General features: G+C 33.5%; 1 protein-coding gene across 2 annotated transcripts; it reads left to right on the top strand.

Annotated features, from left to right (window-relative positions):
- Positions 1-121: 121 nt before the first annotated feature.
- LOC132204290 (uncharacterized) lies at positions 122-25824 on the top strand. 2 transcript variants are annotated; one of them, XM_059632703.1, is made up of 5 exons: positions 122-190; positions 3364-3829; positions 4583-4818; positions 18759-18953; positions 22698-25824. In XM_059632703.1, exons 2-5 carry the CDS (start codon positions 3367-3369, stop codon positions 23049-23051), a joined length of 1248 nt encoding a protein of 415 aa, XP_059488686.1. In that variant the 5' UTR covers positions 122-190; positions 3364-3366; the 3' UTR covers positions 23052-25824. The 2 variants fall into 2 exon arrangements, with proteins under 2 accessions (XP_059488686.1, XP_059488685.1); XM_059632702.1 differs by lacking the exon at positions 122-190 and adding an exon at positions 3105-3236.
- The last annotated feature ends 50 nt before the right edge of the window (positions 25825-25874 follow it).

The following is a 25874-nucleotide window of genomic DNA, read 5'->3' as shown; positions in this document are numbered from 1 at the left end:
CATCACTCCATCTCTATGCAGCAGCGAAAAGCAAGAGAGCATCCCCGCGTGCTGGCGGAGGGGGTGGCCGGGCCGGGGTTGCACCCCTCCGAGAGGAGCAAGCGAGGCCTGAGCGAGTAGAGTCGCCTCGAAAATGCCCACCGAGCCGGACACAGAGCAGCCTTTTCCGTCAGCCTGCACCTCCTGAAAGGTTCGTATGCAACCTGACAACTGAAATCTTCTAATTATTTACTAAATTATTTACACAAAATATTCAAATTTCCAAAAATAAAAAATATGAATTTATAATTTTATTCTAAAATTTTGAGTATTTCTAAAAACTTGATCTTTTTAATTATTTAAAATTACGTAATTTACTTGTATAGTTTTTATAAATTTTGCATTTTGCATAGAATTGAATGCCTCACTTGGTTTGAAACTTTTCCAACCATTAAGGGTTTATAACAGGGCGCCGTGTCGAACAGACTGGAAAACTTTGCTCGGCTGTTTGTGACACGAGAGACATAATTCGTGCGTTAGGAGCTTTCGGAAAAGAGAAGCTGGCGCGAAAAGCGACGCGAGCCTCTTCACACACCCCATAACTCGATTTGGGTCCAGAGAGTGAAGCAACCCCGTGTAAAATGGAATGCGTGTTCGTTTGCGTGTTTTGTTTTGAAAAGGCAGAGTGCGGATCGGAATTTGGTGCAGAGGGGGTGGCGAAGAGAGCAGGGGTGCGCGGGGGATGCGCCGCTCTCTATTTCGCTCTCTCGCACCCCTAAATCTGCAAAGTGTCAGGGTCCGTTGCCGGTAGAGCACCACGCGGCTCCCTTGAATTTAATTCCTGGCGCGATTTCGAAATTTCCCCTCGGGTCCGCCGCACGAAAAAAGCCGCCGCTTTTAATTCCGAGTTTAATTAGCTTCTGCAGCTGCAGTGCGGACCGCCACACAGATGAAAAAAAATGTTTGCCTTGCGGAATTATACCAAACAAACATCGTGGTCTCCGGGGCGGAAATCCTTTTACTTAAAACAATTGGATACTATAGGACTTGAGGGATTTAGGCCAAAGCTTTGAAAAAAAGCGGGCTTGAAATTTCATAAAATTCAATTAATACTAAAAAGATAAGCCCATTCTTAGAAGAGACTTTCTTTATCTGGATTTGTATTAAAATTTATGGCAATTTTTATAAAAGTTTATTACAATCTAGATTGAGTTTATGCTTGTTGAATTAAAAATCAGCTATTTCCTTTCTACTAATTTTTGTTTATACAGAAAAAAAAACAGTTTTACAATTCATGAGGGGTAATTCACTTTTCAAATTTAATGCATGTTATAATAAGTTTTAAATACTAATCAATTTTTGTTGAAATATTTAAAGATAATCCAAATTAATCTACATGCATCATGCAACACTGTAAAACCACCAAATTAAAAAGGGTTACAATCCATAAAGATATTTTAAGCATGTGATGACAATTTCTTATAATTAATTAAATGTCAGACTCAAATTTTAATGAATCATATTGAAATATACGTAGTATAAAAAATTAAGAAACAAATAAAAATTAATAATATAAATTGATTGGAATAAATAAAAGAAATTATATATGAAATATTATTTAAAAAAATTAACAAGTAAAAACAAAATAGCAACAAAAACAGCTTTATTTTACAAATTTATTACTTATTTCTTAAAATTTTTAATTAAATTTGGATTTTTCCTTCACATCAGTGTCAAATCAGATTTTATTAAGATTGCTGAGTCTCCTTTTAAAAACACGCAAGATGATTCGCACATAAAATCCAAGATGGAAGGGCAATTCGTTAGCGAAATCGCGCACGTACGTTTTTCTACGAGATTCAACCTCGACTATCTCCAGAGAGGAATCTCTCGTTTCTCATCCTTTTGCTTTAACCAAATTGCGCGACTTTTTTTGCTCAAACCGCCTCCAGAAAATGGGACGTCGCTCACGATGGCAGACAAAGTCTATTTAGCCCCTTGATCTTGAGGCTTCTTCCTTTTATTTTTTACGATCGCGAAATTGAACTCTTCTTCTTGGTTGGCCACTTTTCTTTGTGCCGACTGACCTAGTTGCGCACACCACGCCTAGCAGCACATATAATAAATGCTAATCTCTTGTGAAGTTCACTTTATCAAGCGCGTAACTCGCTTAAGGGAGGACGACGAACAGCCCTTTATAATTCGTCCTGGGCGTGTGTCATGAAAATTGCAAATTCACCCGCGACGGAAATAATACCCTCAGCAGCCGAGACACGCCGGTCGTTTTGCGATGATTTTCATGTGCGTCCTTAAATGGAAATTGGCAGTAAAATCAAGCTAGACTTGCTTCCTTGATATTATGACTTAGTGAGCAACTGAGCATGTTTAAAACTTTAATAAATTGTGTCTGGTCTGTAAGTATTTCCAAAAGGTTTGATTAGTATTGGTGCTTATTTGTTCAATGATATGATAATTTTCATTTTTCAACTAGTTCAAAGCTTGTGTTTACCTCCATAGTTTTAATTTTTTTATTTTTTCACTTTTATTGTCATGCACAGGTGACCAAATTGACACGAAAGCATCTAAAAACAAAATTTATTTTATGTAATAATTCTCTGACTTAATGCAATTGTTAATATTATAAATTAATTTCAATAAGTTAAAAAATGCGTAAAATTTAATAAACTTCTTTAATAGCTAATATATTAAAAATATTTAAAAATCGTTAAAAAAATTTTATAAACATATATAAAATATTCAAAACACAAATTTTGTTAACTATTTTTATTAAAATGTAAAAACGTAATGTTTATTTTTGTTTTATTTTAAAATGATTTTGTTGCATTTGCTTGTATAGAGAAATTTTACACACAAAGTCTTTAAATTTTAAAATATATGTAACATTTTTCTACTTATCATTTTTCTTTTTATCTTCATTCCTCATCCACTAACAAAATAATAATATTTGGGGAGAAATTGCAGGCATGCGTCTGCAACTTCGACTATGCGTCTGGTGTTTTCTGCGGTTTCCATCTGACATTCCAGGCGAAATGCCGGCATAGTTCACATTCATAGGCCGCAGCCGCTCACCTTCCTCACTCTTGAAAAATATAAATATGCGAACAACCAAACTTATCCTATTCTCCATTCTCGCAAGCTCAGTGGGTCCCAACGTCATCAACGTCATCGTGTTATCTGCCGTTGCGATTTAGCAGGCCTTTCTGCTACCGCTGATGCCTTTCCAAAGAGGATAAACAGTTAAAAAAAATTTATTTCATTATGTTTTTAATTAATATCAATTTCTCATCTTCAATAAAATTCCTATAAAAATCAAAATAATAATATTTAATATTTTTTATTATAGTTCAATGATTTTTGTTGCAGGAGATGGAGTCGGAGGAAGAGCCGTTGGTGTCGGATGAAGAGTCCGGCTGCTGCAGCGACTCGGGGGACAGCGACGAGGAGGGGTCAGCGACCCCTGCCCCCTCGCTGACCTCTGCCCGCGTCCCCCTGATCGCGTGGGGGGCGGCCGTGGCCGCCTCAGGCAGCGCCCTGGTGGCCACACTGCCGTTGGCCGCTCCTTCAGCCAGCTCCGTTCCGTGCCCCCTGTTTTTGGCCGTAGCGGCCGCGGCCGTCGGCCTCTGTGGCCTCGCACTGTTGGCGCCGCGGGTCGGGCCACGACGAGGTCATCTGGGGCCTCTGGTGAGGGCCGGCGGCTTCCAGGGTGCGGCCGTCGCGGCCCTCGGACTGGCCTCTCAGCCTGGCCGCCTCATGTGCCACCTGCAGGTGCCTCTAATGGGCACCGGACTTGCTTTCGCACTCGCATTTTGCTTCATCATTTGTAAAAAAGGTAACTTTAATTGTTTTAGTTAAAAATAAAATTTATTTAATTTGGAATAATGCATTTGCATGGGAACATTGTCAGTTGTCACTTTCCAATTGCGGTTAATGAGAAAAAAATAATTAAATTTTTAAATGAAAATGTCATAGAATGAAATTTATTTAAAATAAATATTTAACATTTATCAGTACTTTTGCATTTTGTATAAATTATTAAAGGAAAAGTTAAAAATTTGACTAAAAGCAAGAATGCAATAATGCAATCATTATAATTTTAACTCAACCATACTCGGAAAGCAAGCTTAACCAAAATATTTTGGTCGGTCATAGCAATACATACATATTAGACAAAAAACAATTTTAAAAAGATCAGCGAGTCTTTTGTTGTTAAAATATTATACTATCTTAACGATTTAATTTTTTTTCCTTTTTAATCGTAAAAATGTAAAAATAGGCTACAATTAATTTTTTTCCAAAACTTCTTTCATTTTTCTAAAGAACTAAAGTTGAATACTCAAAACTTATAAATAACGAAAATTCATGAAATAGAAATTCTACCATTAAGAATCTAATAGTTAAGAGTTTTGTACGTGTAAGATTTATATATATTGCTAGTTTTTATTCATGCTCCATCTTTTTTTTCCTGAAGGGCCGGGAAATTTTTCAATTAATCCGTTTATTTTTTCCAACAAAACTTTCCCATTACGCGACGGGTCTGTCGCTTTCCTACTCAAACTCTAAAACTTTTCTGTGTGTTCACCAGTGGTGAGTTTACGGCGTCTCCTGAGTGGGCTGATCGTGATCCTGGGCGTATTCGTCAGCGTCGACCTGCAACTGTGCAACGAGTTCCGCTGCCTGGGCAACCAAGTGCCGGCCGCGAAGAAGTCGGCCTGGGCGGCCAACGGTGCCCACTTTTTCTGGGCCGCCGTCTACGTGCTCGCCATCGCCATCTGGGCCTTCTCGTGCGCCCTCCTCGAGAACTTCTTCCTCCTCACTAAGGTCCGTGAATCACGATTTTCATTTAAAAGGAGTTTCAAACTATAGAATTTCGCAAAAGAAGGGCCGAAGAGTTTTAAAAATCATGATATTGAAGCAATTTTTAGATAAAATTTCTGTGAAAATCGAATATTATTTGGAGAAATTTTCGTCTGAATTTTCAACGAAACACATTCTTTAATCTATGATTTCGAAATACATTTGAAGTTATAGACAATTTGATAGAAATATTTTTTATTATAATTAATTATTATGAGCTGCAAAATATTAAATTATGATGAAAGAAGTTAGATTTGGTCAATAAAGCCTTTTTTCGAAAGGATATTTTTTTCAATGTATATATTTCACGATTATTGATGCTGTTTTGAGACTGGAAAAATTTGTAAGTCTTTTTTCCCGAATTTTACTTTTACATTTTTGATCTTTTATCCCCTCAAAAGCACTACTTTATTCATTCGTCACGTGCGGAGAAGATAAGTCGAGGTGCGCAAATTGAATTCGGCCGACCGCTTTCTTTGGCCAATTCTCGTGCGAATCGTTTTTCTCTCACGCACCACCGCTAATGCGATTGCCTCACTCGCCCTTTTTTCCGTTCGCTCTTTTATAAAGTCTCTTCGAAAGTGCCATTTCGCCAAGCGCGTCGCCGCAAACAAGCGGAAAAGGAAGCATAATCGTAAAAAAACCGGCAGCCAATTCAGCTCCTAAAACTAGAACGATCGACCTAATTTAATTCCTCTGCACAAGTTTGTCTTCGAAATTGATTCTCGTCGTCTCTGAGACGAGAGGTGAAATTCCTTTCTTTTATTTATCAAATCCTCGACTGCTGTCGTCGCCAACAAAAGCAGCGGAGCACGAACTGCCAATAAAACCCTGCCTGCCTCTTCTTTATTTGCTGTGACCCAAATGTTGTTTGACATGAAATCCGCGACGAGATTCAGTGTCAACAAAAATGATGGATGGCTGTCATGCCGGCAAGGCAAATTACATCCCAGTTCAATGCAACAAATCGCGGAAAATAATCATCGGAATTTTAATTTCTTTAAAATGTGCAGTTTTAGTATATTTTTATAGATTTTCCAAATGGAAATTTAAATAAGTTTATTTCACGTCATTACAAATTATTGCCTAGCAGTTTTCTGGTCCATCAATTTCAATGCTTTTCTATTTAAATTGAAACGACTAGAAAACATCTTTCGAATAGTGCAAATAATAGTCTATTAAAATAAGTTTTAATTGTTAATTGTAGTGGTTGTTTTGTCTAAAAAATATTTTGCACCCTTCAGGCTAAGATAATGAAAGTCGAGAATTTTAAAAAGCTAGAGCTGAAATTTAAATTCAAACATCTAAAAAGGTTTTTTGCGCCCTTCAGGCTGAGATATTGAAAGTCGAGAATTTTAAAAAGCTAGAGCTGAAATTTAAATTCAAACGTCTAAAAAGGTTTTTTGCGCCCTTCAGGCTGAGATATTGAAAGTCGAGAATTTTAAAAAGCTAGAGCTGAAATTTAAATTCAAACGTCTAAAAAGTTTTTTGCGCCCTTCAGGCTGAGATAATGAAAGTCGAGAATTTTAAAAAGCTAGAGCTGAAATTTAAATTCAAACGTCCAAAATGTTTTTTTGCGCCCTTCAGGCTGAGATAATGAAAGTCGAGAATTTTAAAAAGCTAGAGCTGAAATTTAAATTCAAACGTCTAAAAAGTTTTTTTGCGCCCTTCAGGCTGAGATAATGAAAGTCGAGAATTTTAAAAAGCTAGAGCTGAAATTTAAATTCAAACGTCTAAAATGTTTTTTTGCGCCCTTCAGGCTGAGATAATGAAAGTCGAGAATTTTAAAAAGCTAGAGCTGAAATTTAAATTCAAACGTCTAAAATATTTTTTTGCTCCTTTCAGGCTGAGATAATGAAAGTCGAGAATTTTAAAAAGCTAGAGCTGAAATTTAAATTTAAACGTCTAAAAAGGTTTTTTGCGCCCTTCAGGCTGAGATATTGAAAGTCGAGAATTTTAAAAAGCTAGAGCTGAAATTTAAATTCAAACGTCTAAAATGTTTTTTTGCGCCCTTCAGGCTGAGATAATGAAAGTCGAGAATTTTAAAAAGCTAGAGCTGAAATTTAAATTCAAACGTCCAAAATGTTTTTTTGCGCCCTTCAGGCTGAGATAATGAAAGTCGAGAATTTTAAAAAGCTAGAGCTGAAATTTAAATTCAAACGTCTAAAAAGTTTTTTTGCGCCCTTCAGGCTGAGATAATGAAAGTCGAGAATTTTAAAAAGCTAGAGCTGAAATTTAAATTCAAACGTCTAAAAAGTTTTTTTGCGCCCTTCAGGCTGAGATAATGAAAGTCGAGAATTTTAAAAAGCTAGAGCTGAAATTTAAATTCAAACGTCTAAAATGTTTTTTTGCGCCCTTCAGGCTGAGATAATGAAAGTCGAGAATTTTAAAAAGCTAGAGCTGAAATTTAAATTCAAACGTCTAAAATATTTTTTTGCTCCTTTCAGGCTGAGATAATGAAAGTCGAGAATTTTAAAAAGCTAGAGCTGAAATTTAAATTCAAACGTCTAAAATATTTTTTTGCTCCTTTCAGGCTGAGATAATGAAAGTCGAGAATTTTAAAAAGTTAGAGCTGAAATTTAAATTCAAACGTCTAAAATATTTTTTTGCTCCTTTCAGGCTAAGATAATGAAAGTCGAGAATTTTAAAAAGCTAGAGCTGAAATTTAAATTCAAACGTCTAAAAAGGTTTTTTGCGCCCTTCAGGCTGAGATATTGAAAGTCGAGAATTTTAAAAAGCTAGAGCTGAAATTTAAATTTAAACGTCTAAAAAGGTTTTTTGCGCCCTTCAGGCTGAGATATTGAAAGTCGAGAATTTTAAAAAGCTAGAGCTGAAATTTAAATTCAAACGTCTAAAATGTTTTTTTGCGCCCTTCAGGCTGAGATAATGAAAGTCGAGAATTTTAAAAAGCTAGAGCTGAAATTTAAATTCAAACGTCCAAAATGTTTTTTTGCGCCCTTCAGGCTGAGATAATGAAAGTCGAGAATTTTAAAAAGCTAGAGCTGAAATTTAAATTCAAACGTCTAAAAAGTTTTTTTGCGCCCTTCAGGCTGAGATAATGAAAGTCGAGAATTTTAAAAAGCTAGAGCTGAAATTTAAATTCAAACGTCTAAAATGTTTTTTTGCGCCCTTCAGGCTGAGATAATGAAAGTCGAGAATTTTAAAAAGCTAGAGCTGAAATTTAAATTCAAACGTCTAAAATATTTTTTTGCTCCTTTCAGGCTGAGATAATGAAAGTCGAGAATTTTAAAAAGCTAGAGCTGAAATTTAAATTCAAACGTCTAAAATATTTTTTTGCTCCTTTCAGGCTGAGATAATGAAAGTCGAGAATTTTAAAAAGTTAGAGCTGAAATTTAAATTCAAACGTCTAAAATATTTTTTTGCTCCTTTCAGGCTGAGATAATGAAAGTCGAGAATTTTAAAAAGTTAGAGCTGAAATTTAAATTCAAACGTCTAAAATGTTTTTTTGCGCCCTTCAGGCTGAGATAGTGAAAGTCGATAATTTTTAAAAGCTAGAGCTGAAATTTAAATTCAAACGTCTAAAATATTTTTTTGCTCCTTTCAGGCTGAGATAATGAAAGTCGAGAATTTTAAAAAGCTAGAGCTGAAATTTAAATTCAAACGTCTAAAATATTTTTTTGCTCCTTTCAGGCTGAGATAATGAAAGTCGAGAATTTTAAAAAGCTAGAGCTGAAATTTAAATTCAAACGTCTAAAAAGGTTTTTTGCGCGCTTCAGGCTGAGATAATGAAAGTCGAGAATTTTAAAAAGCTAGAGCTGAAATTTAAATTCAAACGTCTAAAATGTTTTTTTGCGCCCTTCAGGCTGAGATAATGAAAGTCGAGAATTTTAAAAAGCTAGAGCTGAAATTTAAATTCAAACGTCTAAAAAGTTTTTTTGCGCCCTTCAGGCTGAGATAATGAAAGTCGAGAATTTTAAAAAGCTAGAGCTGAAATTTAAATTCAAACGTCTAAAATGTTTTTTTGCGCCCTTCAGGCTGAGATAATGAAAGTCGAGAATTTTAAAAAGCTAGAGCTGAAATTTAAATTCAAACGTCTAAAATGTTTTTTTGCGCCCTTCAGGCTGAGATAATGAAAGTCGAGAATTTTAAAAAGCTAGAGCTGAAATTTAAATTCAAACGTCTAAAATGTTTTTTTGCGCCCTTCAGGCTGAGATAATGAAAGTCGAGAATTTTAAAAAGCTAGAGCTGAAATTTAAATTCAAACGTCTAAAATATTTTTTTGCTCCTTTCAGGCTGAGATAATGAAAGTCGAGAATTTTAAAAAGTTAGAGCTGAAATTTAAATTCAAACGTCTAAAATATTTTTTTGCTCCTTTCAGGCTAAGATAATGAAAGTCGAGAATTTTAAAAAGCTAGAGCTGAAATTTAAATTCAAACGTCTAAAAAGGTTTTTTGCGCCCTTCAGGCTGAGATATTGAAAGTCGAGAATTTTAAAAAGCTAGAGCTGAAATTTAAATTTAAACGTCTAAAAAGGTTTTTTGCGCCCTTCAGGCTGAGATATTGAAAGTCGAGAATTTTAAAAAGCTAGAGCTGAAATTTAAATTCAAACGTCTAAAATGTTTTTTTGCGCCCTTCAGGCTGAGATAATGAAAGTCGAGAATTTTAAAAAGCTAGAGCTGAAATTTAAATTCAAACGTCCAAAATGTTTTTTTGCGCCCTTCAGGCTGAGATAATGAAAGTCGAGAATTTTAAAAAGCTAGAGCTGAAATTTAAATTCAAACGTCTAAAAAGTTTTTTTGCGCCCTTCAGGCTGAGATAATGAAAGTCGAGAATTTTAAAAAGCTAGAGCTGAAATTTAAATTCAAACGTCTAAAATATTTTTTTGCTCCTTTCAGGCTGAGATAATGAAAGTCGAGAATTTTAAAAAGCTAGAGCTGAAATTTAAATTCAAACGTCTAAAATATTTTTTTGCTCCTTTCAGGCTGAGATAATGAAAGTCGAGAATTTTAAAAAGTTAGAGCTGAAATTTAAATTCAAACGTCTAAAATATTTTTTTGCTCCTTTCAGGCTGAGATAATGAAAGTCGAGAATTTTAAAAAGTTAGAGCTGAAATTTAAATTCAAACGTCTAAAATGTTTTTTTGCGCCCTTCAGGCTGAGATAGTGAAAGTCGATAATTTTTAAAAGCTAGAGCTGAAATTTAAATTCAAACGTCTAAAATATTTTTTTGCTCCTTTCAGGCTGAGATAATGAAAGTCGAGAATTTTAAAAAGCTAGAGCTGAAATTTAAATTCAAACGTCTAAAATATTTTTTTGCTCCTTTCAGGCTGAGATAATGAAAGTCGAGAATTTTAAAAAGCTAGAGCTGAAATTTAAATTCAAACGTCTAAAAAGGTTTTTTGCGCGCTTCAGGCTGAGATAATGAAAGTCGAGAATTTTAAAAAGCTAGAGCTGAAATTTAAATTCAAACGTCTAAAATGTTTTTTTGCGCCCTTCAGGCTGAGATAATGAAAGTCGAGAATTTTAAAAAGCTAGAGCTGAAATTTAAATTCAAACGTCTAAAAAGTTTTTTTGCGCCCTTCAGGCTGAGATAATGAAAGTCGAGAATTTTAAAAAGCTAGAGCTGAAATTTAAATTCAAACGTCTAAAATGTTTTTTTGCGCCCTTCAGGCTGAGATAATGAAAGTCGAGAATTTTAAAAAGCTAGAGCTGAAATTTAAATTCAAACGTCTAAAATGTTTTTTTGCGCCCTTCAGGCTGAGATAATGAAAGTCGAGAATTTTAAAAAGCTAGAGCTGAAATTTAAATTCAAACGTCTAAAATGTTTTTTTGCGCCCTTCAGGCTGAGATAATGAAAGTCGAGAATTTTAAAAAGCTAGAGCTGAAATTTAAATTCAAACGTCTAAAAATTTTTTTTGCGCCCTTCAGGCTGAGATAATGAAAGTCGAGAATTTTAAAAAGCTAGAGCTGAAATTTAAATTCAAACGTCTAAAAAGATTTTTTGCGCCCTTCAGGCTGAGATAATGAAAGTCGTGAATTTTAAAAAGCTAGAGCTGAAATTTAAATTCAAACGTCTAAAAAGATTTTTTGCGCCCTTCAGGCTGAGATAATGAAAGTCGAGAATTTTAAAAAGCTAGAGCTGAAATTTAAATTCAAACGTCTAAAAAGATTTTTTGCGCCCTTCAGGCTGAGATAATGAAAGTCGTGAATTTTAAAAAGCTAGAGCTGAAATTTAAATTCAAACGTCTAAAAAGATTTTTGGCGCCCTTCAGGCTGAGATAATGAAAGTCGAGAATTTTAAAAAGCTAGAGCTGAAATTTAAATTCAAACGTCTAAAATATTTTTTTGCTCCTTTCAGGCTGAGATAATGAAAGTCGAGAATTTTAAAAAGCTAGAGCTGAAATTTAAATTCAAACGTCTAAAATATTTTTTTGCTCCTTTCAGGCTGAGATAATGAAAGTCGAGAATTTTAAAAAGCTAGAGCTGAAATTTAAATTCAAACGTCTAAAATGTTTTTTTGCTCCTTTCAGGCTGAGATAATGAAAGTCGAGAATTTTAAAAAGTTAGAGCTGAAATTTAAATTCAAACGTCTAAAATGTTTTTTTGCGCCCTTCAGGCTGAGATAGTGAAAGTCGATAATTTTTAAAAGCTAGAGCTGAAATTTAAATTCAAACGTCTAAAACGTTTTTTTGCGCCCTTCAGGCTGAGATAATGAAAGTCGAGAATTTTAAAAAGCTAGAGCTGAAATTTAAATTCAAACGTCTAAAATATTTTTTTGCTCCTTTCAGGCTGAGATAATGAAAGTCGAGAATTTTAAAAAGCTAGAGCTGAAATTTAAATTTAAACGTCTAAAAAGGTTTTTTGCGCCCTTCAGGCTGAGATATTGAAAGTCGAGAATTTTAAAAAGCTAGAGCTGAAATTTAAATTCAAACGTCTAAAAAGTTTTTTTGCGCCCTTCAGGCTGAGATAATGAAAGTCGAGAATTTTAAAAAGCTAGAGCTGAAATTTAAATTCAAACGTCCAAAATGTTTTTTTGCGCCCTTCAGGCTGAGATAATGAAAGTCGAGAATTTTAAAAAGCTAGAGCTGAAATTTAAATTCAAACGTCTAAAAAGTTTTTTTGCGCCCTTCAGGCTGGGATAATGAAAGTCGAGAATTTTAAAAAGCTAGAGCTGAAATTTAAATTCAAACGTCTAAAAAGTTTTTTTGCGCCCTTCAGGCTGAGATAATGAAAGTCGAGAATTTTAAAAAGCTAGAGCTGAAATTTAAATTCAAACGTCTAAAATGTTTTTTTGCGCCCTTCAGGCTGAGATAATGAAAGTCGAGAATTTTAAAAAGCTAGAGCTGAAATTTAAATTCAAACGTCTAAAATATTTTTTTGCTCCTTTCAGGCTGAGATAATGAAAGTCGAGAATTTTAAAAAGCTAGAGCTGAAATTTAAATTCAAACGTCTAAAATATTTTTTTGCTCCTTTCAGGCTGAGATAATGAAAGTCGAGAATTTTAAAAAGTTAGAGCTGAAATTTAAATTCAAACGTCTAAAATATTTTTTTGCTCCTTTCAGGCTAAGATAATGAAAGTCGAGAATTTTAAAAAGCTAGAGCTGAAATTTAAATTCAAACGTCTAAAAAGGTTTTTTGCGCCCTTCAGGCTGAGATATTGAAAGTCGAGAATTTTAAAAAGCTAGAGCTGAAATTTAAATTTAAACGTCTAAAAAGGTTTTTTGCGCCCTTCAGGCTGAGATATTGAAAGTCGAGAATTTTAAAAAGCTAGAGCTGAAATTTAAATTCAAACGTCTAAAATGTTTTTTTGCGCCCTTCAGGCTGAGATAATGAAAGTCGAGAATTTTAAAAAGCTAGAGCTGAAATTTAAATTCAAACGTCCAAAATGTTTTTTTGCGCCCTTCAGGCTGAGATAATGAAAGTCGAGAATTTTAAAAAGCTAGAGCTGAAATTTAAATTCAAACGTCTAAAAAGTTTTTTTGCGCCCTTCAGGCTGAGATAATGAAAGTCGAGAATTTTAAAAAGCTAGAGCTGAAATTTAAATTCAAACGTCTAAAATGTTTTTTTGCGCCCTTCAGGCTGAGATAATGAAAGTCGAGAATTTTAAAAAGCTAGAGCTGAAATTTAAATTCAAACGTCTAAAATATTTTTTTGCTCCTTTCAGGCTGAGATAATGAAAGTCGAGAATTTTAAAAAGCTAGAGCTGAAATTTAAATTCAAACGTCTAAAATATTTTTTTGCTCCTTTCAGGCTGAGATAATGAAAGTCGAGAATTTTAAAAAGTTAGAGCTGAAATTTAAATTCAAACGTCTAAAATATTTTTTTGCTCCTTTCAGGCTGAGATAATGAAAGTCGAGAATTTTAAAAAGTTAGAGCTGAAATTTAAATTCAAACGTCTAAAATGTTTTTTTGCGCCCTTCAGGCTGAGATAGTGAAAGTCGATAATTTTTAAAAGCTAGAGCTGAAATTTAAATTCAAACGTCTAAAATATTTTTTTGCTCCTTTCAGGCTGAGATAATGAAAGTCGAGAATTTTAAAAAGCTAGAGCTGAAATTTAAATTCAAACGTCTAAAATATTTTTTTGCTCCTTTCAGGCTGAGATAATGAAAGTCGAGAATTTTAAAAAGCTAGAGCTGAAATTTAAATTCAAACGTCTAAAAAGGTTTTTTGCGCGCTTCAGGCTGAGATAATGAAAGTCGAGAATTTTAAAAAGCTAGAGCTGAAATTTAAATTCAAACGTCTAAAATGTTTTTTTGCGCCCTTCAGGCTGAGATAATGAAAGTCGAGAATTTTAAAAAGCTAGAGCTGAAATTTAAATTCAAACGTCTAAAAAGTTTTTTTGCGCCCTTCAGGCTGAGATAGTGAAAGTCGAGAATTTTAAAAAGCTAGAGCTGAAATTTAAATTCAAACGTCTAAAATGTTTTTTTGCGCCCTTCAGGCTGAGATAATGAAAGTCGAGAATTTTAAAAAGCTAGAGCTGAAATTTAAATTCAAACGTCTAAAATGTTTTTTTGCGCCCTTCAGGCTGAGATAATGAAAGTCGAGAATTTTAAAAAGCTAGAGCTGAAATTTAAATTCAAACGTCTAAAATGTTTTTTTGCGCCCTTCAGGCTGAGATAATGAAAGTCGAGAATTTTAAAAAGCTAGAGCTGAAATTTAAATTCAAACGTCTAAAATATTTTTTTGCTCCTTTCAGGCTGAGATAATGAAAGTCGAGAATTTTAAAAAGTTAGAGCTGAAATTTAAATTCAAACGTCTAAAATATTTTTTTGCTCCTTTCAGGCTAAGATAATGAAAGTCGAGAATTTTAAAAAGCTAGAGCTGAAATTTAAATTCAAACGTCTAAAAAGGTTTTTTGCGCCCTTCAGGCTGAGATATTGAAAGTCGAGAATTTTAAAAAGCTAGAGCTGAAATTTAAATTTAAACGTCTAAAAAGGTTTTTTGCGCCCTTCAGGCTGAGATATTGAAAGTCGAGAATTTTAAAAAGCTAGAGCTGAAATTTAAATTCAAACGTCTAAAATGTTTTTTTGCGCCCTTCAGGCTGAGATAATGAAAGTCGAGAATTTTAAAAAGCTAGAGCTGAAATTTAAATTCAAACGTCCAAAATGTTTTTTTGCGCCCTTCAGGCTGAGATAATGAAAGTCGAGAATTTTAAAAAGCTAGAGCTGAAATTTAAATTCAAACGTCTAAAAAGTTTTTTTGCGCCCTTCAGGCTGAGATAATGAAAGTCGAGAATTTTAAAAAGCTAGAGCTGAAATTTAAATTCAAACGTCTAAAATGTTTTTTTGCGCCCTTCAGGCTGAGATAATGAAAGTCGAGAATTTTAAAAAGCTAGAGCTGAAATTTAAATTCAAACGTCTAAAATATTTTTTTGCTCCTTTCAGGCTGAGATAATGAAAGTCGAGAATTTTAAAAAGCTAGAGCTGAAATTTAAATTCAAACGTCTAAAATATTTTTTTGCTCCTTTCAGGCTGAGATAATGAAAGTCGAGAATTTTAAAAAGTTAGAGCTGAAATTTAAATTCAAACGTCTAAAATATTTTTTTGCTCCTTTCAGGCTGAGATAATGAAAGTCGAGAATTTTAAAAAGTTAGAGCTGAAATTTAAATTCAAACGTCTAAAATGTTTTTTTGCGCCCTTCAGGCTGAGATAGTGAAAGTCGATAATTTTTAAAAGCTAGAGCTGAAATTTAAATTCAAACGTCTAAAATATTTTTTTGCTCCTTTCAGGCTGAGATAATGAAAGTCGAGAATTTTAAAAAGCTAGAGCTGAAATTTAAATTCAAACGTCTAAAATATTTTTTTGCTCCTTTCAGGCTGAGATAATGAAAGTCGAGAATTTTAAAAAGCTAGAGCTGAAATTTAAATTCAAACGTCTAAAAAGGTTTTTTGCGCGCTTCAGGCTGAGATAATGAAAGTCGAGAATTTTAAAAAGCTAGAGCTGAAATTTAAATTCAAACGTCTAAAATGTTTTTTTGCGCCCTTCAGGCTGAGATAATGAAAGTCGAGAATTTTAAAAAGCTAGAGCTGAAATTTAAATTCAAACGTCTAAAAAGTTTTTTTGCGCCCTTCAGGCTGAGATAATGAAAGTCGAGAATTTTAAAAAGCTAGAGCTGAAATTTAAATTCAAACGTCTAAAATGTTTTTTTGCGCCCTTCAGGCTGAGATAATGAAAGTCGAGAATTTTAAAAAGCTAGAGCTGAAATTTAAATTCAAACGTCTAAAATGTTTTTTTGCGCCCTTCAGGCTGAGATAATGAAAGTCGAGAATTTTAAAAAGCTAGAGCTGAAATTTAAATTCAAACGTCTAAAATGTTTTTTTGCGCCCTTCAGGCTGAGATAATGAAAGTCGAGAATTTTAAAAAGCTAGAGCTGAAATTTAAATTCAAACGTCTAAAAATTTTTTTTGCGCCCTTCAGGCTGAGATAATGAAAGTCGAGAATTTTAAAAAGCTAGAGCTGAAATTTAAATTCAAACGTCTAAAAAGATTTTTTGCGCCCTTCAGGCTGAGATAATGAAAGTCGTGAATTTTAAAAAGCTAGAGCTGAAATTTAAATTCAAACGTCTAAAATGTTTTTTTGCGCCCTTCAGGCTGAGATAATGAAAGTCGAGAATTTTAAAAAGCTAGAGCTGAAATTTAAATTCAAACGTCTAAAAAGATTTTTTGCGCCCTTCAGGCTGAGATAATGAAAGTCGTGAATTTTAAAAAGCTAGAGCTGAAATTTAAATTCAAACGTCTAAAAAGATTTTTGGCGCCCTTCAGGCTGAGATAATGAAAGTCGAGAATTTTAAAAAGCTAGAGCTGAAATTTAAATTCAAACGTCTAAAATATTTTTTTGCTCCTTTCAGGCTGAGATAATGAAAGTCGAGAATTTTAAAAAGCTAGAGCTGAAATTTAAATTCAAACGTCTAAAATATTTTTTTGCTCCTTTCAGGCTGAGATAATGAAAGTCGAGAATTTTAAAAAGCTAGAGCTGAAATTTAAATTCAAACGTCTAAAATGTTTTTTTGCTCCTTTCAGGCTGAGATAATGAAAGTCGAGAATTTTAAAAAGTTAGAGCTGAAATTTAAATTCAAACGTCTAAAATGTTTTTTTGCGCCCTTCAGGCTGAGATAGTGAAAGTCGATAATTTTTAAAAGCTAGAGCTGAAATTTAAATTCAAACGTCTAAAACGTTTTTTTGCGCCCTTCAGGCTGAGATAATGAAAGTCGAGAATTTTAAAAAGCTAGAGCTGATATTTAAATTCAAACGTCTAAAATATTTTTTTGCTCCTTTCAGGCTGAGATAATGAAAGTCGAAAATTTTAAAAAGCTAGAGCTGAAATTTAAATTCAAACGTCTAAAATATTTTTTTGCTCCTCTCAGTCTGAGATAATGAAAGTCGAGAATTTTAAAAAGTTAGAGCTGAAATTTAAATTCAAACGTCTAAAAAGTTTTTTTGCGCCCTTCAGGCTGAGATAGTGAAAGTCGATAATTTTTAAAAGCTAGAGCTGAAATTTAAATTCAAACGTCTAAAATATTTTTTTGCTCCTTTCAGGCTGAGATAATGAAAGTCGAGAATTTTAAAAAGCTAGAGCTGAAATTTAAATTCAAACGTCTAAAAAGTTTTTTTGCGCCCTTCAGGCTGAGATAATGAAAGTCGAGAATTTTAAAAAGCTAGAGCTGAAATTTAAATTCAAACGTCTAAAAAGTTTTTTTGCGCCCTTCAGGCTGAGATAATGAAAGTCGAGAATTTTAAAAAGCTAGAGCTGAAATTTAAATTCAAACGTCTAAAATGTTTTTTTGCGCCCTTCAGGCTGAGATAATGAAAGTCGAGAATTTTAAAAAGCTAGAGCTGAAATTTAAATTGAAACGTCTAAAATGTTTTTTTGCGCCCTTTAGGCTGAGATAATGAAAGTCAAGAATTTTAAAAAGTTAGAGCTGAAATTTAAATTCAAACGTCTAAAAAGTTTTTTTGCGCCCTTCAGGCTGAGATAATGAAAGTCGAGAATTTTAAAAAGCTAGAGCTGAAATTTAAATTCAAACGTCTAAAATGTTTTTTTGCGCCCTTCAGGCTGAGATAATGAAAGTCGAGAAATTTAAAAAGCTAGAGCTGAAATTGAAATTCAAACGTCTAAAAAGTTTTTTTGCGCCCTTCAGGCTGAGATAATGAAAGTCGAGAATTTTAAAAAGCTAGAGCTGAAATTTAAATTCAAACGTCTAAAATGTTTTTTTGCGCTCTTCAGGCTGAGATAATGAAAGTCGAGAATTTTAAAAAGCTAGAGCTGAAATTTAAATTCAAACGTCTAAAATGTTTTTTTGCGCCCTTCAGGCTGAGATAATGAAAGTCGAGAATTTTAAAAAGCTAGAGCTGAAATTTAAATTCAAACGTCTAAAATGTTTTTTTGCGCCCTTCAGGCTGAGATAATGAAAGTCGAGAATTTTAAAAAGCTAGAGCTGAAATTTAAATTGAAACGTCTAAAATGTTTTTTTGCGCCCTTTAGGCTGAGATAATGAAAGTCAAGAATTTTAAAAAGTTAGAGCTGAAATTTAAATTCAAACGTCTAAAAAGTTTTTTTGCGCCCTTCAGGCTGAGATAATGAAAGTCGAGAATTTTAAAAAGCTAGAGCTGAAATTTAAATTCAAACGTCTAAAATGTTTTTTTGCGCCCTTCAGGCTGAGATAATGAAAGTCGAGAAATTTAAAAAGCTAGAGCTGAAATTTAAATTCAAACGTCTAAAAAGTTTTTTTGCGCCCTTCAGGCTGAGATAATGAAAGTCGAGAATTTTAAAAAGCTAGAGCTGAAATTTAAATTCAAACGTCTAAAATGTTTTTTTGCGCTCTTCAGGCTGAGATAATGAAAGTCGAGAATATTAAAAAGCTAGAGCTGAAATTTAAATTCAAACGTCTAAAATATTTTTTTGCTCCTTTCAGGCTGAGATAATGAAAGTCGAGAATTTTAAAAAGCTAGAGCTGAAATTTAAATTCAAACGTCTAAAATATTTTTTTGCTCCTTTCAGGCTGAGATAATGAAAGTCGAGAATTTTAAAAAGTTAGAGCTGAAATTTAAATTCAAACGTCTAAAATGTTTTTTTGCGCCCTTCAGGCTGAGATAGTGAAAGTCGATAATTTTAAAAAGCTAGAGCTGAAAATTAAATTCAAACGTCTAAAAAGTTTTTTTTCGCCCTTCAGGCTGAGATAATGATAGTCGAGAATTTGCTTATTCCAGAAAAAAAGAAATATTTTAGCCAGTTCCATTATTTCCAGCACATGGTCTGGTGTTTCACAAAAAGCAATTGTGTTTGCCTTTTTGCTCTCTCGAACAAACACAGCGCATTGACGAGCCGGAAAGCGGTCCATTTGCTGGCGGAAAGGCAAACATATCAATCAATCTCTTTCAACCCCCAACAGAGTTATTTCGTCCTTTCTCGTCAAAAAGCTCAGACTTTTTTCTCTTTTTTTCTTTCAGGCGAAACCGTCGGCACTGTTGGTGAGCACCGTGGAAACGTGGACGGCCGCCCCCGACCTGCTTTTGCCGCGGGCCGCCCCCGAGGAGGCGGCGTGGAGGACTTCAGTAGACGTGGCCGCCGTGCTGGCCGCCGCCCAAGTGGCCGCTTTGGTCGTTTTTGCCGCCATCTCGGCACTTGCCACCGTTTTGCTCAAGGTAATTTTATCAAAATGCCATTTACAGTGACCTTTTATTCTTGGAAAAAGGTCACAGTATGATCTTAAGGCCTCCTTATTGACATCTACAACTTCTGTTTGCGGAAAATCGGCCCGAAATTTTTGGACCCAGATTTTTTTATAGATTCCTGCCCACCAGTGGAGTTGATTGCTCAAGGAAAAATGGGGGGTCGCGTGGATTAATCTTGAAATATGATTTTTTGAAATTTAACATGGCGTTTTATGGAGAATTTCGTTAATGGCGATTAAAAAAAATCTGCCCGAAATTTTTTGCTCAAAATTGCACAAAATGATAATTGAATGACCCTAAACAGATAAGCAGAAAAAAATTGGGAGTTCATGGGGCAAAAATTTTACATTGGGCATATGGGAGATCGAAAAAACCTCTTTGGTACTCTTAGCATTGCAATAAGGAGTCCTTAATTGCCATTTTTTTATTCTTATATTAATTTCACAGTTGAAAAGCAAACTATTTATCCCAAGTTTATTTTACTCACATAAACTTGCTTTAGTAAACATTAAAATTTATAAGCATTGATGAATTGTGTAAGAAAAAATTTCAGCAAAAATCCAAATTTTTTTCTTAAATCTTTAAAAACTAAATTGCACCAAATTTGAGCAAATTCAGTAGGTCCACATTGAATATAATGTCGTTTTTTAGCTTTCTTGCAACATGAGAGATTCTAAATTTTTTATTTAATTAATTTATAAGTCATAATTGTGAAAACGCAAAAGTCTGTTTTCATTTAAAAAATCATTTTGTGAAGTTATTTAAGTTCTAAAGTTATTTATATCTGGATCACGAAATTAATATCAAAAGAAACTGTTTTTAAACACTTTTTACCTACAATTTATTTGAATATATTAATATTTACCTTGCAATTTAAGACAGTTGTTTAAGTGCAAAATTTAAAAAGCGATGCCGAAAACATCAAAGTAATATTACAATTCCATAATTTTCTACAAATATTAGTTAAAATTTGTTATTTCTAGTAATTCATGAACGAACCGATTAAAATAGTAGCGACTATTTGTCGGCGAATGTGGTCTTTTTGATCTCACATCACAAGTTTTAGCAAAATTCTCTCTGTAGTTTTGTTGTTCGGTGCCGTTTTCAGTGTTTGCCTCCAAACAATTGATTTTATTTTTTAATTTTGGATATTTATTGTAACAATATGGAAAAGTAAACAAACAGCAGTATTAAAAATTTTGAAAAGTCAAAGGTTGCCAAAAATGTATTCAAATTTCAATTTATTTCCGCACAAAAATCAACAAAGCTGTTAACTGCTAGAACAAACTTGGTGTTGAATTAGGCTTGGGCAAATATATTTCCATTTCGGTTTCTCGCTATTTGCCACGGCACAGAGTTTCTGCCAAGGCTGTTATTTTGCCAGCCGTAGAGTTTCCAAACGAAAACGCCGCCGCCTCTCGTGAAAAGTTAAAAGGCTCGCTTTTGACGAGCGCTGCCGCCGCGACCGCCGCGAGCACCTTTGAATATTTTACCTTCCAGTTTTTCCAAAGCAAAAAAAAAGAAGGGAATTTAAAACGGCTTTCTCTTCTTATTTGTAAATGATAGACCGGTTAATTCAATACAGAAGCAGAAGAAATACAGTTCATTGAGAAGAAAATTATTTCCCTATTATTATTTTGCTGTTTTTAAGTCAGAAAAGTCAAATTTTTCGTGATAATTTACACCAGAAGACTAAAAAATTATATTTGTTTAATTTATCAGAAATACGTCATTGATAATTTCTTTAAACCATTATTTTACTGGGAAAAATCTTTTAAATATAAAATTTAAAAAAGCAGCAAATAAAGATATTTTTCTTCAAAATTTTTTTAAAAAACCTTTATTGCATACGTTAAAAAATATTGTAAAAAAAAAAGATGATGATAATTGCTGAGTGTATTTCTTCACAGTGCGTTTCCATGGAAATTTCTCAACCGCAAGTATAAATAATAATCTTCCTCTGCGAGCAGAGAGAGAAAAGAGCGAAAATTATTTTCCTTCTGCGCTCAGCCTGGGCAAAACAAAAGCCGGAAGAAAAAGCCTCCTTCTCTTTTTGTTCTCGATTTTCGCTTCGGCGAGGAGAAACTGCGTGCTGATATGCAAGCGGCGTTGCGCACGTGTCGAGCAGGTTGCCTACATCCTCCCAAGACGAATTGATTTCTCTCCGTGCGGACGGAGCACAGGAAATGAGAACGCCCGGAGTGCACAGGATTTTTTGCTTGTGTATGTGTTTGTGTGTATGTTTGCACATATCCCGCCCGCCGAGTTTCACTCTCAGACATCATTAATCTTGCGCCCCGAGTGCGACTTTAAAAGCCATATTGCTGGTGAAAAAAAGTCTCTATTCAGGCTCAAATTCTGATTTAAAAAGTCTCCAAGTAAATAAAGTTTTTTTTACAAAAAATATACTCTCCAAAAAAATTTGTCTTGACCTTTTCCCATTTCCCATACAAGGATAATTAAATCAAGAACATTTAATAAATATATTATGTTTCCAAATCTATAACAGAATTTACTTTCAAAGGAATCAAGTCACTTATATTTAATATTTTGAATTTAATTACTTTGGAGTTTTTAACGATAATCTTACTTATAACGTCAATCAGGAGTAATAATCTAAATTTTAAATATTTAATTCTTTCTTTGAATATTCCAGGGATGGAACTAAATTCTAAAAAACATATTCAAAACTTTAAAAATCCATTTTCACTATATCAGAACAAACTTTTTTTGTGACTTTAAAGTAATCAAAATGGCTTTTTTTTCATATTTCAAAACAAAAACTGTACGAGAAACAAACCCCATCTATTATTTTTATTTTTCAAGCAAAGATTTTGAAAGACGACGAGATTTAATTGGACAGAGAATTTTCCGCAGCTTTTTATAATGCCGTTGGAAATTTCTGTGTGGATTTTTTTTTATATATTCCGTGCTGGTTAATTGCTGGTGCATGCGTCAGCTCTCTGTATGGTGTTATACAAACGAACGACCCTTGGCAAACTCAAGCAGAGAGCGGCGCTTTTGTGTCCTCTCGCGCGCGCGACCGCCAGCTATCGATTGCGTGGACCGGCGAGAATTTAAAATGCCATCAAACAAACTGGAAAATCGGGGCACAGCCGCGAGAGTTAATTAAGTGCTCCCTAGTGGCGAATAGAGTTTTGTTGGACGTAATTAAGTTTTGTCGATGGAGGATATTATGTGAAATTTGCTTTAAAATATTGAGGGATTATAAGGAAAAATGAATTTAAAATTTAATTGCAATTGCAAATTAATATTCATATTTCAAATGAGCTACTTATTGATTTTATTTTCCTAAATTGATTGGATTAATATGGAATATAAACAATTGAAGTCTCACAAATTTTGGAAAAGAAAACAAAATATAAGAACGCTCATTCCAAAAAGAAAAATGTTTTAAATAATTAATTATCTAAAAATTCGTTTTCCCAATTCATTCAATTTTTCTTAAGATATCTTCTTCTCTTTTTTAAATTTCAAATTTTTTGTATCAACTTAGTGAGAAGAATAAATAATAATAAAAAATATACAAAAATATACAAAATTCAGTAAACGGCAAACAAAATTTCAGGGCAATCTCATGAAAGTCTCCTTTTTCGATCAAAAACAGAAATCTAGACTGTAAAATTATATATCATATCTTTTAATATTACAAATTTGTTATAATTTTTTACTTAAAATTGCTTCCTTTTTCAGGGTGTGTCTCCGTGGGACTGGTTGCTGGAGCTGTGTTGGTGTCTGTGGCAGCAGGCGACGTGCGCGTGGACGCCGTGGGTTTTGGCCGCCACGTACGCACCCTTCCTCTTCGCCACGTGCCACTTCCTGCGCACCACCGAGTCGGCCCTGTTCGCCATGGCCGCGGCCTCGGTGGCATTGCCTGTGTCCGGGGTCTGGTGGTCCGTCGTCCGGATGCAAGACGAAAAACTCATTTTCGACCCCACCTTGTCAGGCGACCTGGTCAGCGCCTTCTTCGGCCTGCCCATCATTGGCGCCGGACTCGTGCTCTTTGCCAGACTTCACATGGCCGAGCTGAGGAGGCGTCTGCTCTGACCTTCCGAAAAGAAAAGAAACCCCCCTGGAAAATTGTTTTATTGAGATAAATGTAAGCATTATTTTTAAGGTGTACATTGTAATTTTTTTTACCAAAGTTTTTAAGATCAAATAACGTTAATCAATAATAATATTTTGTTGTTGGTTTTTAAAGAAAGATTTTTTTAATTGAAATTTGACCGAATTTCACAGAAATCATGATAAAAAATTTGCATTTTTAAGCTTAGACTTTTCCTGCCAAATGAATTTAAATCTCTAGAAAAAGAATATTTTTTAATAAAAGAAATTTCACAGAGTGATCATTTATTTGAGCCAAATTATAAGGGAAATGATTTTAGACGATCCCGGCTAAAATGTTAAATTTTTAAATCTTCAGTTTACAGTTTTAAGATGTCTCAATGAAAATGTTTTTAGAGATAAATCGCCATCAAAATCACTTAGGCCGATTGTTTATTAGCTGAGAAATACCAACCATTCCATATCAGTGAAAAAGCAACAAATTCTGTAAAACATGTGCCAAATCACCCCCATATCCAACCGAACATATTCATTCTCCGTCACTAAGTTTTAAATTTATCGTTTTTCGCGATTCGCAAGGTACAAAATTGGCGACGGGGAAAACGCGAATTTTATTAAAAGAATAAAACAATTAAATTCTCCATCTCATTAGTCAGTTTTTTGTACGTGCCTTGTTCCATAAAAAAACACACCTCAAAAAAGACAAATAAAATAATGTGTGTAAAAACTTCGTCAGGGCTAACCTACTTAGAGTTTCTTGTAGCACCCGGCTAGATTGTGAATTTCAATTCAGGTATAAAATTCAAGTCTACTAATATGAGTATTTTTTGTTTAATTCTCTGAATCTCAAAATGCTATTCACATATAAAAAAAAATTGTAATCTTGGTCCATGCAGCTTCCAGCATTTCGTTAGGAACGGTTAAATGAACTTTAATTTATATATTATCACGGCTTCCTTTTTTTACGCAATTAGTACTAACTGAACTTTTTAGGGTGTTTTTAAAGATCTTCCCATGTAAGATTTAATTTGATATATGTGGCAAGAATTTACAAAATTTTATTGAAATGAACTCGAAAACAGGTATAAACTTGAATTGTGATATCATCTCAATTTTGAATTGCATTCATCTAAATTTATGAAGAGACGATGTAAGTCTCACGTTTAAGATTTTATTAAATCTTGTTAATCGTGTAACCTTTTGCGTATAGGAAAGAGGGTAGGTCTAAATGTAGGACAAACGTTTGAAAATTTTATAAAATTTTGAGCCTCGGCTATAGAAAAATCGATAGCAGTGTCGTTTGCGAATGCAGGAGAGGAAATAAGGCAATCTCATTTGAATTTTAAATAAGGTCACTTTCTTGAAATCCTGCCAGTTGTGGTTATATCTTTAACCTCAAGTGCCAGTTTTCGTTTACGAAATTTTAAAGAAAGACATTTTTAAGCAACAAAAGAAGACATATTTGAAAGCCATCCAATGCATGAATTTTGGCGATTTTTGTTTTTTGCTCTTGACGAGGCTGTTATTCTTTTAGAAAGTTAGGATATCCAGGGTTGGGCGGAATTGTTTTGAATTTAGATAAATCCTAAGCAAATTTCTAATATGTTTTGTGTTGAGCTCAAAAACACTGCGCAATAAACGTGTGTATATTGAAGGTGTTTGTTATAATATAAGTATGAGCTGCGTCTCTCTCAAATTGGTGTTTTACAGGTTGGTGTGTGTTGAGAGTAGGGGGCGAGAGATCGCAAATAAAATTTAATACATAAAATAAATATGTGCCTTCATACACTCACACATACTGATAATGATACGAGACGCGAAAGGTGCGGCTGAAAAACTGCGCTATTTTTCCACTCACCATACCTTTGAGAAAATAACAAAAAAATTTAATAACAGCCGAGCACATTCACAGACATTAAACACCTATGGAAAAAGATAATTGAGTTTCTTCTCTATAGAAAAAATGAAGAATGCTTTTTTGATATATGATAAAAAATATAAACACCGTCTGCGATTGTGATATGACTTTTCGACGAAAGCGAAATTTTCACACTTACTGCACCTTTTTCAAATTTATACATATAAAAGCGTCAAATATATATTATGTAACTCAAGAGGATTCTGTTTTAATTGTCAATTATTTTCTTACATAAATATGATTCATTTCAAGTTAAGCCCCTTTTGGTTACATTTTGGAAGAAATAAATTTGAAATTTACAAAACATTTTGAAAAGTGTATCAAGATTAAATAAAACTTGCAACATTGATTTAATTAGAAAATTTATAATTAAGTCAATATAACTTGTCAATTTTTTTCATCATGTGAAATTTTATTTAATTTTATATTAAAAAAAGGAAAAAATTACAGATGATCGTTGATCGTGTTATAACAAAAAAGAATTATTTATGCATTCAATTTAATTTATATTTTGCAATCAAACTAATTTGTTTACTTTAAATGGTAGGGAACACATAAACGGCATGTAAGTGTGAATTTTTGGAAACAAATTATGTCTAACAGGAGGATAATAAATGTTTATATAAATTGCTGCGTACTGTGTTGTATATCGATCGTACGAATTTCAATAAATATGTATAAATTGTATAACCGTCTCATGTAACTGAATATAAACGTTATATCGCTCTTGAAATGTTACCGCGAGATAGTGAGCAGAAGAGAAACATTATGTTGTGTTTTTTGTGAAACAAAACGTCTCAAGAAAAAGAAATAAAATGAAAACAAGCCACTTTGTAAGGCGACAAAATCACAGAACATTTTCATTTTACACATAATACACCTAGGCA

The sequence above is a fragment of the Neocloeon triangulifer genome, unplaced genomic scaffold (genome assembly GCF_031216515.1).
Source record: "Neocloeon triangulifer isolate White Clay Creek 2 clone unplaced genomic scaffold, ASM3121651v1 ptg000022l, whole genome shotgun sequence".
Lineage (NCBI taxonomy): Eukaryota > Metazoa > Arthropoda > Insecta > Ephemeroptera > Baetidae > Neocloeon > Neocloeon triangulifer.
This window is presented reverse-complemented; position numbering and strand designations above follow the sequence as displayed.